Genomic DNA, 16,787 nt, shown 5'->3' on the forward strand with positions numbered 1-16,787 from the left:
TCCCGCTGCCCCGCGCTGGGCCCGGTCACGCCGGCGAGGTGCGAGCCCGGCTGTTCGAGGGGCTTCGGGGCGACCTGCGAAAGAAGCCGTGAGCCACCTATCTCTGAACGCCAGGCCGCAGCGGAGTAGGTCTGCGGGGGGAGTAGTTTGGGGATCAGCAGGAGTTTGAATGAAATGTCGGTCTGTCAAAATGCTATCGGTGGTTTGCAGCTGGGTCCCAGGGAACGCTTTCGGCAGCGAACAAAGGAAGCTGCCGGCTCTGGTCTTCAGTGACATAGCCTTTTTCTGTTAAACAACAAAACAGCAATTATCTTCTATTAAAAAAAAAAAGTAGTCTGTTTTTATTCTATAATTGCTTATGCCAATGTTTAACTGGGAGGTGATTCAGATTAGATCTGAACAACAGCTGAGGTGAGATTGGTTTTGTGTTGCTGTTCTATCCTTGTTGTATAAACATACAGTAAAAAGGCAGAGTGCGTCTTTGACAGCAGCGAGTGCGCTGGACGAACTGGACAGTGCAAAGTAATTGTGCTCCTGGACTATAGCAGAAATGAGGTTGTTTGATGCAAGCGCAGTAGTTGTCTGGTTATTGCGTTTGGGTATATGAAAAGCCTTTTGCTTTTTTAACAGAATTTAGGCCCCATCTTATCTTCAGCGATAAGGATCTGCCTCTTGCATCGCCACTTTTTGGGCTCCTTGGAAATGGCGGCTTGTGTGGTCACTGATAATTTTTTTTTTTCCCCTTTTCTCCTCTTCCCACACCTTCCTCCCTCCCCATTTTCACAAGGACAAGTAACATTCTGTTGGTTAATGCATATCTTTGCAGGGAAGCTAGTGCCTACTTTCAGTATTTCACCACTTCCTGAGTCTGCTTCTTTATAATGTTTCCTTTGCTTCAGGAAGCCATTGTATGTACTCCATGTGTGAGCTGGTCCTCCTCTATGGCTTTTGTGCATAAACATAATAGCCAGGGATCAATGAGTGGTTTCTCACTCTGTTTCTGAAGAAATTGGGAAAAAAAATTATATATTTAGTATAAAAATTAGCATGCCTGTGGCTGGAGTCATAATCTTTAACAGTAGCAGTAAGAGCTTTCAATAGTAATTTGCAGCTGCAGGCGACCACGCACATTTCATTTTAAACACTGCGTGCTGTGAAACCAGTAAGTTCTGAAAACTCCGAGACTAATAAGTTTCTGTGTTTCAAAAACTTGTGTGAGCTGGTTTGGGGACTTGGGAGGCTTTTTTGTTTGGGTTTTGTGTTGTGTTTTGCTGTTTTTCAGAACTTTTTTTTTTTGGTTGGTATGAAAATGAAAGAGCATTTGTTTGTGGGCTATTGAATACTGTTTGTTCAACAGTAAAATACTTTGTTTTCAGAACTTTTTTTTTTATGTAGTCCTTAGCTGTTTCAGGAGGTTTCTTGGTAAACAGCTCTCCGGTGTGGTAGAGGTGGACTGAAACAAGTGGGGTTGATCTTGTTGCTTTGTGTACGGAATCTCCCTGAAAGTTGTACTGGGGGCTAGGGGGGCTACGTGAAGGATCACAGTACATAGCATGTTTTTTTTCCCTAGGGAGTATTTCAGCTGACTCTCATTAGCAATGCATTTAAGAGGGATGGACCAAGCAGCATTAAGATCCTGAAAGAGTCATATATCAGTTTCCTTTCCTTTTTTTTTTTTTTATCCCCCGATAGAATTTTCCTGGTATTTGTCCAGGCCCACAAAGTTAAGATCTGAACTTCTGATGTTAAGAATGTACAGGTGAGATCAGTATTGCCTCCTTCCTCCCAACAAGTGTATTCCACACATACTCTAAGGCATAAGGGAAGATGATGTTCCCTTTTGCATGGCCTTAGTACGTGTCCTTCCATTCAAGATATTGAACTTTAGCAGATATGTTCACTAGCTGCAAGACTCTGCAGTGTTGTGTTGGGATTTGACCGCCAGCATATAGATCCTGAGATGCGTTTCCACCAAGAGGAACTGTAGATTTGTGTGCCAGATCACATTCTGTTCTCTGTAGTTCCTGGTCCTCTTTTGCTATTGGATGCTAATAATATTCGGTCTCCTGGTGAGGTGAACTAAACTTACTTCATAATCAGTTTACTTCATGCTAAGCCTTGCGTACATTTAAGCGGTGCTGTTTATTCTTCTGTTTCAACAAAGCCCAAACTGCCATAAAATTAAATGTAATTATTTCTCTATTCTTACATATACAGGCAGCTGAAGAAGTTAGATGAAGACAGTTTAACCAAACAACCTGAAGAAGTATTTGATGTATTGGAGAAGCTTGGAGAAGGGTATGTGCTCTGTTCCAATATGCCCAATGTACGTTTCTCTAAGAACAAATCTATGTAATGGGTATGTGTTCAGTGTTCTCTGATTTTTCACTTTTGTCATGATCCTGTTACTACAAAGGTATGTACTAACATAGTGACAGTGTTTGGTTAGTAACAAAATAAAGAATTTGTTTCCCAAGAGTAAGATATCTTAATCCAAGCAGTAGCTTATGGCTCAGCAGTAGGGAGTTAAAACATTGTTGAAAAATGCCAATCTGAAGTTGATAGGGCTCTGTGGGAACTCGAAAGGTTTTGTAGTTCATCCCTGATACCTCTTGTGGAAGATCTGCATGCTGGAAGTGAACTTCTGTTGCATTGTGCCACTTGGTAAGGCAGAGCAGCATGGGAATGCTCGGTGAGTGACATGTTTGCCTTCTTAAGCAGTTCATTTGAAAAAGCTGATTTGTAAATCTGCCTGGCTGCTGTACGTAAAGAAGCTGGAAATAAGACAGATAATATCTGACAAGAACAAGCAAACCTCTGACCAGAGCTGTAGTTCTTACTGATGCTCAGCTGGTACTGTATGCTGGAAAAAGAGAGAATTGTATTTGTTGGATTAGTGTAGAAGGCCCTTCCAAAGCTATGGGCAGTGTAATGATGATTGGCTCCTTTCTGACCGTCTTAGTGTTCTGTGACTTATTTGTATTATTATAGTGTTTAGAAGCTAGTGGACTGATTATTTACATTGAAATACAAAATATTTTGAGCAGAAGGATAGTTAATTTTTTACCTGATGGCTGCACTTGCAAAACGCAAAACCATAACATTTGCATTTTTAAAATGTTGTTGTATTCAGTGTTTGTTTAATATTTTGTTTCATAGTTCCTATGGCAGTGTGTTCAAAGCCATTCATAAAGAAACGGGTCAAGTTGTTGCAATTAAACAAGTTCCTGTGGAATCTGACCTGCAAGAGATTATAAAGGAAATATCCATAATGCAGCAATGTGACAGGTAAAATGTATACTGCAAAATCGGGATGCAAAGGAAAGTATTGTCTATGATCTGGCATTGTAATGAAATAAAAGCCATTATGTTGCCTTAAATGTTTTTTAAAAGGCCGGACTTGTACGATCAAGTTACCTCGTGTTAACTGACCATTTGGGTAGTGTTAATCCAAGCAAAGGTAAGACAACAAAAATTTAGCTTGCAACAAGAGAGCATTAAGCTAAGTTGAATAACCTTGCACTTGCTGCCAGCAAAGAGCCAAGCGTGTGAGCAGTTACTGCGGTTCTGCCCATGCACCATCACTTGTTGAACAGTGGTAACTTGATTGTGTGCTAGAACAGCAGTTCCCATGTCCAAAGGGGTAATGAATTCTAGACAAGTTTTGGTATGGACATAGGAAACTGTTAGAAGAGAGTTTTTTGTTTGTTTGTGTGTGTTTGTTTTTTTTTTTTTAAGGGGCATGCGGATTAGAGCCACTAATGCATGACTGCTCTTGCATGTGCATAATCTACATGCTGTCATCTGCTTAGATGGCAGAATTGTCCTTCCTGGCCATTTTCTGCCTGTGCAGATTCTAGTGCGAAACAAGCTGTTTGCTGATCTGAGCATCCCCAGAATAACTTGCTGGCAGCTCTGCGGGCTGATGGTTGGCTCTCTGGGTTGTCTTTGCATGTTTCTTGTGGGAAAAGATGTCGTACTAACTTAGCTAATGAAGAGCTCATGGGTGCAGAAGACCTCCTCTCAAAGTGTGTCCTAGGCTGAAAGTTTAAAATATACTAATTTTTTCTGGGATTACGAATTTAGCCTTAAGAAACATTACTTTGATGTACTTCAGATGGAAAACTATTTAAAATAAATTACATTAGCAATATAAAACTGTGGTCCCAGTCACTTACTCTATTGTACTTCACTGTCACTATCTTTAAATGAAAGTGACTGGTGGCAGACAACACTTTGAAAGTATTCGTTAGTGAAAAATCTTACTGTGTAACTTGGAAAGCATTACTAGGTGTCTCTTTCCTAAAAGAAATTAAATATTAGCATTCTAAGGCCTAAAATGAGACCTTACAGTTATGAACAGCAGAGGGAGTGAATCACTGGAGCATCACGTTTTCCATGCAGGCATTAAGGGATATGTGTGTGGTTGCTAGTTTTACAGTTTTTTATTAGAAAATAATCAGCAGAGAATAGATTAAGTGCACTTTTGTTCCTTAGCTCCATTCCCACAAAGTCAGGAACAGTCTTTCTGTTAGTTTTCTGCTTTGCCTTTTCCAGAGGACAGATGGTTACGCTGATCAATAGACTTTACTAGGTGGTTTGCTTTTTGGGCAGCCAGATAGCTGACTGTGAGAGACAGTCTTAGGTTGTACTGGTTTCCTAAAATACATCCTGGACTAAATTGTAGAAACAAGTAGGTGCATGTGGTAGTGGGGGAACATTTGTCTTAATGAACATGATAGCTATTTTCCAGGAAACTGGACCTTATTTAATGTTTCCATTTGGTTGCAAATGCTCTGCAGCAGCTGTACCAGGGACTGCCATGGTCTGTTTCTCATTCCCTTGTCCTGCCTTCTTGCTTGCCATAGCACTGACCTTGTAATCTGGTTCAGGGAGCTAAACCAGATTGAAGGCTAATCGCTCCTTATTTTTATAGGATTTATGTTCAGATGGTTTAGCTCCCTGAAGTGACTTACTGGCAGGTCAGATGAGCACCACTGTGGGGAGGAGGCTTGGCAGAACTATAGTAGTCCTGTGCAACTTCAGACTGTTTTGGAATAATTTTGATCAGGGTTTCAGTGGCACTTCAGCTCTGAATTTCTAAAACTTACTTAGGGACTCTGCAGTGTATTTTGCTTATTCAGTTACGTTGGTTACTGGTATTTGACCCTTTTTTTTTCTTCTTTTTTCACATTTCATAGTCCTCATGTGGTGAAATATTATGGCAGCTATTTTAAGAACACAGACCTGTGGATAGTCATGGAATATTGCGGCGCTGGATCTGTGTCTGATATTATTCGATTACGAAATAAAACTGTACGTCCTTTCTCCTTTGAATGTATGAATGGGAAATAGGGGTGTCCAGCAGCTCAAGGAAGCTGAGTAGTTTGGGCATTCTCACGGTGTTCAATGCCTGATACAACCATTGGCCATAACTTGAGATGTGCAGGTCCTTTGCTCCTCTGAAAATGAGAAAGCTGATTACATTGGTTGAATTTTGGTTATCTGGACAATGTAATCAGTGGAGCAGATTTTGGTTTGTTGGCTTTCCTGAAAGACCGATTCTGAGTAACAGACTCTACTTTGTCTTACTTCGGTTATTGCAGGATAAGAATTACCAGTTGAGAAAGGGTTATGGTATGTGAAATATGTACGTGTGTATATGTATACTGGTTGTAATCTAATTCTACTACATAATGCTGTGAGTCGCTAACTAATTTTCCATTAGTATGGCAACCTTTAGTGAAGGCAATTAAGTGGTAATTAGTGAATCTCAGGAAAACATAGACTGAAACACAATAGTGTTACATCTCAGCAACTGATAGGTTGGCAGTAACTCTTCTTTTCTTTAGCTCACAGAGGAGGAAATTGCTACAATAGTGCAATCAACACTGAAAGGACTAGAGTACCTGCATTTTATGAGGAAAATACACAGGGACATCAAAGCTGGAAATATATTGCTAAATACAGAGGGACATGCTAAACTTGCAGATTTTGGAGTGGCAGGACAACTCACAGTAAGTAAAACCAAGATGGTGATGGTTGTATACACTTCAGTTTATCTTTTTAACCTGCATGCAAGTATGACATGCTTGTGAAGACTTTGAGAAATTGTTCTAAACTGGTTTTTAGCACTTTACATCAACATAATGAGATGCTAAACCAGCAAGAGATTAGAGCAGAGCTTCCTCTATGGAAGCTGTTATACCTAAGTAATGGTTTGCAATAGCATTTGCTGTTTTCTTCAGAATATTTGTAACTTCTGTAAGCACATTTCAATTCCTCTTTGCAGCTCTCTGTATCCCAGTGTTGCTGAATCTAATAATGTGTGTGTATGCAAATGAAAGATAATTAAGGTGATGATTCGTGAGTGAATGTTTGTGGCTAATACAATTGCCATTGTCTGGATCTTTATCCTGTTCTTCTTCTCAGGACACCATGGCAAAACGGAACACAGTTATAGGGACCCCATTTTGGATGGCTCCAGAAGTGATTCAAGAAATTGGGTATAATTGTGTTGCAGACATCTGGTCTCTGGGAATCACTGCAATAGAAATGGCTGAAGGAAAGCCACCATATGCAGATATTCATCCTATGAGGGTAACGACTGTGGCCTTTTAAAATGTATTGCTGTATGGAAAGGATTTGCTATTATAGCTGGCTGAATAACAATCAACATACCATCTTGCTTTTAATTTTAAATTTTTTTTTTCAATTCTTTGTACTGTTGATTAAATGAAAAACAGGTCTTTGAGAAGGAAAATCTGCATGGGAAGGAAAATCACGATCCTCTTCTGTTAAGACATAGCTGAAGCTCCCTGTGTTGGGTGTAAAGAAACATATTTTCAGCTGTTTAATCCAAAGTGATTTTTTTTAATGCAAGCACAGATTTTTAAGACTTAAAAATGGCAGATTCACACCTTTTGGGGCATGTAGTGGCTCAGACAGAGGTGTAAACACCTGGTGAGAAAAGTCTGATTTCTTGCTACTTGGTCCATCTGAGCAAATTTGTGTATAATATTGGCACAAACTCTTCAGAAGCAACAAACTTGAAATGTCTATCGTTCTTTAGTACCAGCGTATGTTTGTGTGTATTTATGTTGTATTGTTGGAAAGCTTTAAACTTTGTTTGGAAATCTGGAATATTCTTCTGTTTTCAGGCAATTTTCATGATTCCTACCAATCCGCCTCCAACATTCCGGAAACCAGAGCTCTGGTCAGACAATTTTACGGACTTTGTAAAACAGTGTCTTGTTAAGAGCCCGGAGCAGCGTGCCACTGCAACACAGCTTCTGCAGGTCTGCCTTTTCTTACGAGAATGTAAGCTCTAGAGAAGGCTTGCTAGGGTAGGCAGTGCTGCATGTCTGTTGAGATGTTGGTTTCATTTCTTGCTGCTCCTGCTCACTACAGATTTTACTTTTTAATACCTCATTTTAAAAATTTTACACTCATCTTCAACTTTTCAGTTCTTCTCTAAGAACCAGTCTAACTTCAATTTCCTATCTTTGTCTTCTCTGGGTTGCTTGTTTGTCTTTTGAAGTTTTGGTTTTGTTTTTTTTTTTTTACTTTCAAATTCTCACCAGCACTGCCAAGAAACTGCCTCTTAAAACACTAAAAAGGGGAGGCTAGATGAAAGTGATTGCTCAGAATGGTCTAGGTATGGTGATGATCTGTGTAATTGGTTCTTGACAGCTAAGCTGCTAAGGAAAGAAATAAGTAGAGTTTGGGAGGGGAATGAGCCCAAGGTCTCACAGCAGTAGTGCCTTTGGATCATGTTTATTTTAGCAATGTATTGAGTTAAACCTTAATTTTGATTGGAAGTAGGCCATAGTGACAGTGTCTTACTGTTATATCTTGGTTTGGATGCAGTGCTTATTTGTTTTTAAAATACTTCTCAGCATCCATTTGTTAAAAGTGCCAAAGGAGTGTCAATTCTGCGGGACTTGATTAATGAAGCAATGGATATCAAGCTGAAACGTCAAGAGGCGCAACAGCGTGAACTAGATCAAGATGATGAAGAAAATTCAGTGAGTATTTATTAGCAACAGTGTATGAAGTCTTGCTCCTTTTGTAAGGCTTAGCTGCTTTGGGTTTTGGTTTTGCAATGTTTTGTCCAATTGCCCACGGATTTGACTTAGTTCTCCAGTTTTCTACTTTATGACTGCTTAACCTGACGCTTGGTCTCTGCTCAGTCCTTACATTTGAGTGGGATAGCCAGCATGTATGGCTTACTGTTTAGGTTAGTGTGTAGCTAGTGACCTGCAATTGAATAAGTCTACAAAGTAGTGTATGCAAAAGACTTGATACGTTTTCCCAGTTGGATTATATTATTTATGCAGTAATGAGAATTTTTCATTGTAGATTCAGTTCTTAGTTCTCCTAGTATAAAATAATAATATCATCCGTCGTGCACTATGATATAAGTACGTTATGTTGTTTTACTATTGTTGTGCTTTAGAACCTTCCTTATAGAAACTTTCTACTACACAAGAGCAACCGACAGAAGCCTGAGGTGAGGGCATGACAAGTGTTCAGGGGATTGCTGTGAATTTAAGTTCGAGCTCCTTGTTTCAGTGGTTACAGCATGTGAATATGGAAAGCATGTTGAAAGCTGTTTTTTAAGTCTCTGCCTGCTTCAACCCGAATAAATGAAACGGGCAGCAAAAGGCATTGTATACCAGAGTCCTTTTCAGAGGTTAGACTTGAATAGCATGGTCACAGTATCTATGCTTGAAGACATTGTTCATCTAGTTTTCCAATTTAGGACTGCCTATTTGTTCAATGTGGAAGTATCTTTATTGGTCATGTTGCCATGATGTTGACTCCAAGAGTGTTGTCCCTACCCTCTCTCCTTCATTTCTGACTGATCTGGAGTCACATTGCTGGGAGATGGTGTCTATGTAGTGGAGTCGAGTGGTTTCTGTCGGGGGGGGTGTGTGTTTTCCTAAAGCTTCTCTACTCTGTGTCTGCTAGCGGAAGAGTGTTCCCAGGCACTTCCCAAGTGCTGTGGAAATTTCTGCTGTAGTCCTTTGTTAAATGATGTGTAGCTAACAAATGTATTACTTCCTCTCACCCACTCATCTCCACATAAAATTACTTTTCCTCCATTAACGTCTCCTGCAGTTTTCTCCTCCTCTTGCTATTGGTTTTGAGGTTGGAAAGTAAATTATGTAGACAGCTTTGACAGAACAGATAAAATGCATGGAACACCAGAAGGTGGAGGAGTGTGCTTCTTTCTTTCAATGACATTGAGATGCAGTATTACAGCTTGATGTGTGAGACCTGTGTTTTCCCTCTAACAGTAATACAGATCAGTAAGCCCATAGTCATGCATAAAGAACTGTGAACTTCATCCTTATAACAAAACATGAGCATCTCATCCAAGGTGAGATGCTAGAAACTCTACTGTAAACCTAGGAAGTGACTTCTGTTGTTGTAGTTGGATACTTGGTCCACGTTTCCAAGAAACTAAATAGATTGTGGAAATTTTTACCTTGTTCTTCGTGAAATCCTAGTCACAATATATACTTAGTGAAGCACACACCACCTAATGAAACTACAATCCCTGGCTGATGTAACTATCTGCCAGGAAGTTGTCCTACCAGAATTTGTTTCAGGAGCTTGTGGGTTTTTTGTGTCAGTCTCTTGAGCCTTGACAGCAATAATTCAAACTTCTGTAATATTAACAAATGGAAAGATAAGAAATAATTTTCATCTGAAAACAATGACTAGACTTTGATAATTTCATCCCTTTTTAAAGATTTGCAAATTCAGTTCATTTTTCTTCAGTGCTTCTCAAGTTTATAGCAAGTAAAACTACCTAAATGTTCAAGACAGGCTCCTAAAAAATAGGGCAATCATTTTTCTCCAGTGTGCCACATGCACTCCAGGCTTAGACCTATTGCTGTCTATAACTAATGACTCCTCACTGAACTTTACCACTTGAGATAGGGGTTTTAGGTTAACAGTTAAAACTGGCAACATGAATAGAAACACTAATGACTGAATGAGTATTGTAATCTACTCTTACAGACAGGTCACCAGGTCAGAAATGAGGTACAAGATGCATTGAGAAGCTTTGGCTGATTATTTATCTGTTCTCCTATTTATTAAGCTGGCAGAAAAGTATAAAGACTTTTCATTACCTGCTTGGAGATGACAGGGAGAGAACTAAGTACATAAAATGTCGTTGGCTTCCATGTGTATTTGTAAAAATCTCTGAATTAGTAAGACTTGCTAGTGTCCTTGAGTACAGACACTCTTTGTGGGACTACACCACCATCACTAAAAGTGGATCTATGGCATCCTTGTACAGGAAGAAGATGAAACTGATTCAGGTACCATGGTGAGGGCAAGTGGAGATGAAACTGGTACCATAAGAGCTGTCAACACGATGAGTGATGGAGCCAACACAATGATAGAACATGATGGCACCTTGGAATCCCAGTTGGGTACAATGGTCATAAACACCGAAGAGGAAGAGGAGGAGGGCACCATGAAAAGTAAGAAAACATCTTTAACTTCTAGAATATTACTTAAGACCTAATGTGGGCTATGATATGTATTCCCAACCTGCTTTGCTGGTTTTTGTAGCTTATTGTGATGTCTTTTGGTTGTAGGGAGCTAAAACTCCTAGGTCAATGCCCGCTGGCAGTAGAGAAGAGAGACTCTTTCTAGGTCCAAGTTTTAAGCCGTTCTTTTTAGTCTTGCACTTGGTATAGCTGATGAATTGTGCACAATTTCCTCAAGTTTCTGTGCTGATCAAATAAGATCTGATTCTAGCTAGTATGGTTTTTTTGTTGGTTCTTTTTTGTCTGTTTTGTCCTACAGAATGTAGAGGAGGGAGACTCTAGCACAGGGTTAATAAAAAAATTTGTGTTGCTTTAGAAGGTGATCTGGCTGTAACCTGGCATGTGAAAACAGCAAGTCTGTTTCAGAATTGATGCATCAAATTAAGGGCTACGTTTATGAAATGACAGATATCTTGCACATTTCAAACACAGCAAGGCACGCAGTGGGAGGAGCGAGCATCTCTAGGCTTGTGTGTTTCTTTAGTGTTACTTTAATCATTAAGGACAACTGAATAAACTGTGTGGTGCTGTTCTGAGACATTCAAGTTGAAATCTGTTCTGCCCTAAAATAGAAAAGCTTACTAAAACTACATGCCTTGTCATACGATGTAAGATTTAAGATGATGTGACTTTGATCCCCGATAGTCTGTGGAAGACCTCACAGCTTTAGCTGGAAAAGGGTTAAAAATGTATCTTTGATTAAAGAAATGGCAGGGAAAGCCTCCCTGGAAAAGTGACTAGAAGAAAAACAATATTTTCTCAATTATGGATTCTCATAGAAATCTGTTCCCCATGACTGGGTAATCTCAAGAGTATTGAGGCAGAGGTAGTCACAGATGACTCAGCTGGCCAGCACGGATGTTTGTTCAAGGACCGAGGAAAGTGCTGAGTGGGGGCTAAACAGTAGTTAAATATGACCATCATTGGCAAGGCTTGTTGTTTTGGCTCTTGCACTGCTTCCAAAGACTTGACTATTGTGGGGGAGGAAAAAATTCTTAATGGGATTTTTCCAAACTCCTTTTCTCAGGAATTTCTGTGTTGAAAGCTTCTTCCATGTGGGGGCTCTCTAGAGCTTGTGGAAAGATGCTGGTTTTGAGTGAAATTTCAGCAGAATCCGTTTAAAGAGTTTTCCAAACTTTGGCAAACACTGATTCAGCACATTAAAAAACAGGTGTCAGCCCATGTAGCAGCTTGTGGCAACAAAGTCAATGGAGTAATGCCATCGGGTTTTGTGGAACAAGGTAGCTCTAGCAAGGAGACAGATGGATGCTTAGAGTATCTAAAAGGTCACCCAAAGAGTGGGACATGTTAACAGCCTTAAATAAACCTAGTGAAGTTGCAGTTTCTTTACAAACAGACAATACAGTTAGTTTCTCATCATCAGTGTGTATTGTTCCATTTCATGATTCACAATTACAGAGGTTTTACTGTCTGTGGTGCTCCTGCACAGGCTACCAAAGGTGTGTAAGTAAAGTGCCTCTTCACTTTATCTTCCTGTGTTTAACATGTGCTTATCTTCTCAATGTCTTTTTAAGATTGCAATGCTTGTAACTCAAAAGCATCTAATGCTCTCTATGAAGTAGTGTACAAAGGTTTGAGGAGATGCCTTTGATAATCTCTCTTCTGCAAGGACATACTCTCATTTTGAGTAGAATCAGTTATGAGGATATAGCAATGTCTTTAATATAGTGTAGTATCTAACCTCAAGAGGGAGCTCCAAAACAAGCTCTAAGAGCTCTAGATCTCTGGAACTAGAAAGTCGAGTTTTTATTTTAACCCCCCTTTAGACTTCTTAGAAACACACTGTTCTTCAACTGCTGCCATGTAACAGTATTCAAAGCTGAGTATGCGGCAGAAGTGCTTGAGCAGCTCTGCCTTCTGGAGGAACCATTTTGAGATCCTGGGTGCAAGTGATGGTTGACACTGGTACCGCTTTCACGTCGATGGGTTTCACAGTAGTATCACAGTAGTATCTAGTGAAACCCAGCTGCACTCAGCGCTCTCTCTTAATAACTTGTACCTTGATTCCAAAAAATCTGATGTTAATGAAAATGATTGTGCCAGACTAAAACTTAACTTTCCCTTAACACCTTATTCTCCTCCTTCCCCAGTAGCATCATTCTGAAATTTTGGCTGCTGCACAGAGCAGTTCTGTGTTTGTTTCTTGGACGCACTGCAAGGCAGTGTCTTTGAGCAGCTTGCCCTTCACATGAATTGCCTATAGCTCCATTTTTCAGCTTGCTATTTCCATATTCATGTTCTCATAATATTCAGTTAAATTAATTTAACTGTAAAGCTCATCAGGCTGCTGCAGAACTCTCTGGAGCAAGTTCTTTTGGTAATCTTAAATATAAACGTAATAATGCTGTTTGGAAACCACTGAGTTTGAAGAAGCTTCATTGATTCATGTTTTTAAAGATGTCTATATTTCATTTGGCAGCTTGTGTTATGAATCACAATAAAACCTGTTTTAAGTCAATAAAAAAGTTCTGATTTTTTTTGCATGGCGTTAGTAGGAGAATTTAGCTTCCCTAGGTGTCTTGGGCTTTTTAACTGCAGGCTTCTGAGCTTACGTTCTAGCCCTTTCTCCTAATTTAAAAAAACAAATCTGTGTCTTCACCAGGTTTTCATTTGCTTTTATTTCTTTTTAATGTAAAAAGTCTTTATAGGACATTGAAATACGAGGCTTTAGATAGGAGTGTCTAGCAAACAACTTCCTGTAGCCTTGAAAGTGATTCTTGCATAAATCAATTCATGATTTTGTCAGGGTCAGAGGAAAAGCTTTCTTAAATTCCAGTATTTTACATTGTAGGGGAAGTTTGTTTTGTGCTCAATTCAGCTGTAATTCTGTTTGCTTAAATTCTTTCATTTGCTTGGCTTTTTTCTGGGCACTCAGTATAAATACTCAGGCAGCATTAAAAATGTCACTATGACATTCTGTTACGCATTTTGAAAGCACTCAAGTGATTGCCTGAAACCACAGATACTAAATTGCGCTGCGACACATTTCACTTATAAATCGATTGCTAACAGATTACTTATGGATTGCAGTTAAACTATTCCAGGAAAACTTTGGAAGTAGCTGAAGAACTGTAGATGAACAATCATTTGTAATAACAGACACTTCCATTGTGCTTGAGAGCTGGAAGAACTTTTGAACTGTTAATATGTCTGAAATCATCTTTTTGTAATTTTTCTATGAGAGAATATATAGTGCTTGTAGAAAGTGCAGCATTTTTTACTCTTTCTTTTTTTGCTTTTTCTTCTTAGTTTGCTGTAGGTCTTTAAATAGTGGAAACTTGGCGTGAGTTTGTCTCTTCGATTTAAAGAGCGGAACGTAATTTTATAATAAAGCAGATAAATATATTGCCTTCCTTGGACTCTGCAATATGATCAGATCCAAGTGAAATAGGATCTAGTTTGTCTAGTACTATAATCTGTTCTATTTTCTATATTAAAGTGCCTCTTGCTTGTTTAAGCACCAAATAAAACAACACTGGAGAATGTAGAACTGCCAACAGTAGTGTGAGTTGGGCTATCTGGTTTTTGGGGCGAGGTGAATGAGGGATTTGGAGAGGGTGGAAGAATTGTGGGGTTTTTGTTCATGTGGCATGCGTTCAGTAGAGCCTCTGGTGCAGAGGTAGGCCAGAAGCTCTAATATCGCTGTTGCCTCTACCTTGTAATGTAATGTGCAGGTAAAAATTCTTAATAGTTTGTGAATATTTAAAATAAAAAATTCTAGGCTTAATTCTTATAATAAAGTTAGGGGTGGTTTAGCTTTTGTTATGCTTTTACCGTGCCCACACTGCTAAGCGTGGTTGTGTCCTTTTAAAAAGATATTTCCCCTTTTGAGGGGAGATTGGATTTCATTAGCAAATTAAATGAGCTGAGATGCAAATTTGGCAACTTCCTATTAGAAAAATGATTCAGAGTAAGCTTGTTAGTCTTGGTGGCTTTGTGAGGCATCCAGGGGGTGACATTTAAAACCTAAACCAGAGAAGTGTTACTGCCAAGACTCAGGAAACTTTTTGTCTCCACTAATTAACCTGTAATTTTTCATGAAAAGCAATGACTGTAAAAGCCGTAATGTGAACAGCAGAATGAATATGGATGGCAGAAGGTTTATATGATTGCATTAATATTATAATTGAATAAAGTATTACTGGTATGTAGCTGAGGTACCTATAGGTCTTGTAATATCAGTAGTTGTCCAAAAAAGTGCAGATGCATGTTATCCAAATAGCTAGTGCAGGTACTGTAAAGAATAGCTCCACATTTTCTCGGGATTTACATCATGTGTACGTCAAAGATACTGGCTGTGTTTTACCTCTGTTTTTATCCGAGGACAATAGCTCTTCTTAGCATCTTCCCGCTACTTAGTGTTATTAATGTCCAGTGGTACATTTCTGCGTTTAGAATAAATTGGTCCATTTAGGCATAATTGGACCATAAAACACTCTTAGCGTTATGCATTTAAATAACACACTGTTTATAGAAACACCTACATTGATTAAATTCTTCTCGAACTGTAAGAAGCATTGTGCTGCCACTCTTGAGGTATGGAGAATATAAATCTTCACAGATAAGTCTTCTAGCTGTGTTACTTTCTGACTTTTATCTTAATAGCAGCCTTGCTGGCAAACTTGACATAAACAGCAGCAGCACAGTTTGTTTAAGAATATCAAGTTGTGCGGACATGCAGACAGTATTTTTGAGCGACGGGAGGAGTTGTATATGCTGTCATTTTGTTGTTGGGTTTTTGCTGTGGGTTTTGGTTTTTCTGTTTGAATAGTGGTAGGCTACCGGACTTCGGTGCGGTGTGTTAGCAATTGAAATAGTGGTTCTGTGCAGACTGAAGCATGACAAAAACTTAAGTCTGGGATCTGAGTTGGATGCTTGTCCACCTTTGGTTGTCCTGAATATTTGACAAAGCTTTAATGCTAAGACAAAGTTAATCACGTGTTAATATTTATATTTTCAGAGACACTGAAATTGGAGAAAGAGATGTATGTGTTTAACACAGCTATTTTTGCTGTTCCTAACACTTTATTATTAAGCACCCCTGCATTTGTGATAGTGGGGGATAGAAAATAGGGTTTGGTGGTTTTTTTTCCTGGACAGAAGCATTGTCTTGAGGAAGAGGGGAAGTATGACTAACAGAGTTCTGAATAGCATACAGGAGGCAATATGTTTCAGGAAACTCTACCAAGAGACAGAGTAGTAGTAAATCACTTAGTAAGTATCTCTCTGTCCCATACGCATGCATATATTTGCACGTACAGGCAAATTGTAACCTACCTGTCTCTTCTAAGAATAAACTCAATTCCTACTGGATCAAAATAAACCCTGGAGAAAGCTTTCCTCCTGAGCAGGAATGAGGAAAACTCTATAAACTCTTAAGTTCCTTAATTGTAGAAGTTTAAAACCAAATTCATTTTTACCAGCAGATTTTCAAGCTTCAGGAAAAAAATGTTCATTGACATGTTGTTTTCTGTTCTCTCTAGATAAGCAAATGAGTTTCCGGGTTATGAATAGAAAGGGTATTAGCAGATGCTTGCTTGGTTATATGCCATTTAGGGAGCCTGAGCTGTTGCCCACAGCGTGCTGGACCTGAAGGCTGCATCCCTGTTGATGAGGTTGTTTCTTGTTAAGATTCATCAGAACCTGAGCCAGATGATGCAGGATATGAAATGTTCACTTCTTTCTTGATGCACCTTCATATCTCGCTGCCTGTGTCACGTACTGTAGTTGCTGGACTAAATTAGCAATTGAAGCTAATGAGGAGAAAGACGTAGGTGTCCACTGAAAAATTGTGATGGAAGAAGAAAGGTGCTATATATTTATAATCTTTTCAGAGTTTTTATGTAAAAGAGATTCAAAAGGAGTTTACCTGGTCTTAAACAGCTTTCATTACTGTGAGGATTTCTCTTTCAGAAAGAGTCCTCAATTATATACACCACAGCTTTGGATGAGTATTGGTACTCTTTTCCTTAGATGACTTTGTCTTATATTCATTAAAAGAGATTAATTAGGATACCTAATTTTTATGATTTTTATGGTCATTTAGGAGCTCCTTCTTCATAGCAGGACCTGTCAGGTATGTTCTGCTTTGATTTAGTTTGAGATAGACCATAATTATGGGAAGACTTGTCCTCATAAACTTCAATACATATGAAGTGCTATGTGGTCTGCTTTTAATGTGAGGAAATCTCAGCT

At 39.1% G+C, this 16,787-nt stretch overlaps 1 protein-coding gene across 1 annotated transcript in view; it reads left to right on the plus strand.

The window, feature by feature from the left end:
* Positions 1–2,217: 2,217 nt before the first annotated feature.
* The window catches only part of STK4 (serine/threonine kinase 4), a gene marked incomplete at its 5' end in the record, with an annotated part of 41,775 nt that continues 27,205 nt past the window's right edge, over positions 2,218–16,787 (plus strand). The window contains 8 exons of the mRNA XM_009581734.1: positions 2,218–2,298; positions 3,160–3,288; positions 5,202–5,316; positions 5,853–6,017; positions 6,433–6,600; positions 7,161–7,298; positions 7,899–8,027; positions 10,316–10,502. Of these exons, the coding sequence (XP_009580029.1) occupies positions 2,218–2,298; positions 3,160–3,288; positions 5,202–5,316; positions 5,853–6,017; positions 6,433–6,600; positions 7,161–7,298; positions 7,899–8,027; positions 10,316–10,502 (1,112 nt within the window). The remainder of the gene's footprint in view (positions 2,299–3,159; positions 3,289–5,201; positions 5,317–5,852; positions 6,018–6,432; positions 6,601–7,160; positions 7,299–7,898; positions 8,028–10,315; positions 10,503–16,787) is intronic.

Source organism: Fulmarus glacialis, unplaced genomic scaffold, assembly GCF_000690835.1.
Source record: "Fulmarus glacialis isolate BGI_N327 unplaced genomic scaffold, ASM69083v1 scaffold13390, whole genome shotgun sequence".
NCBI lineage: Eukaryota > Metazoa > Chordata > Aves > Procellariiformes > Procellariidae > Fulmarus > Fulmarus glacialis.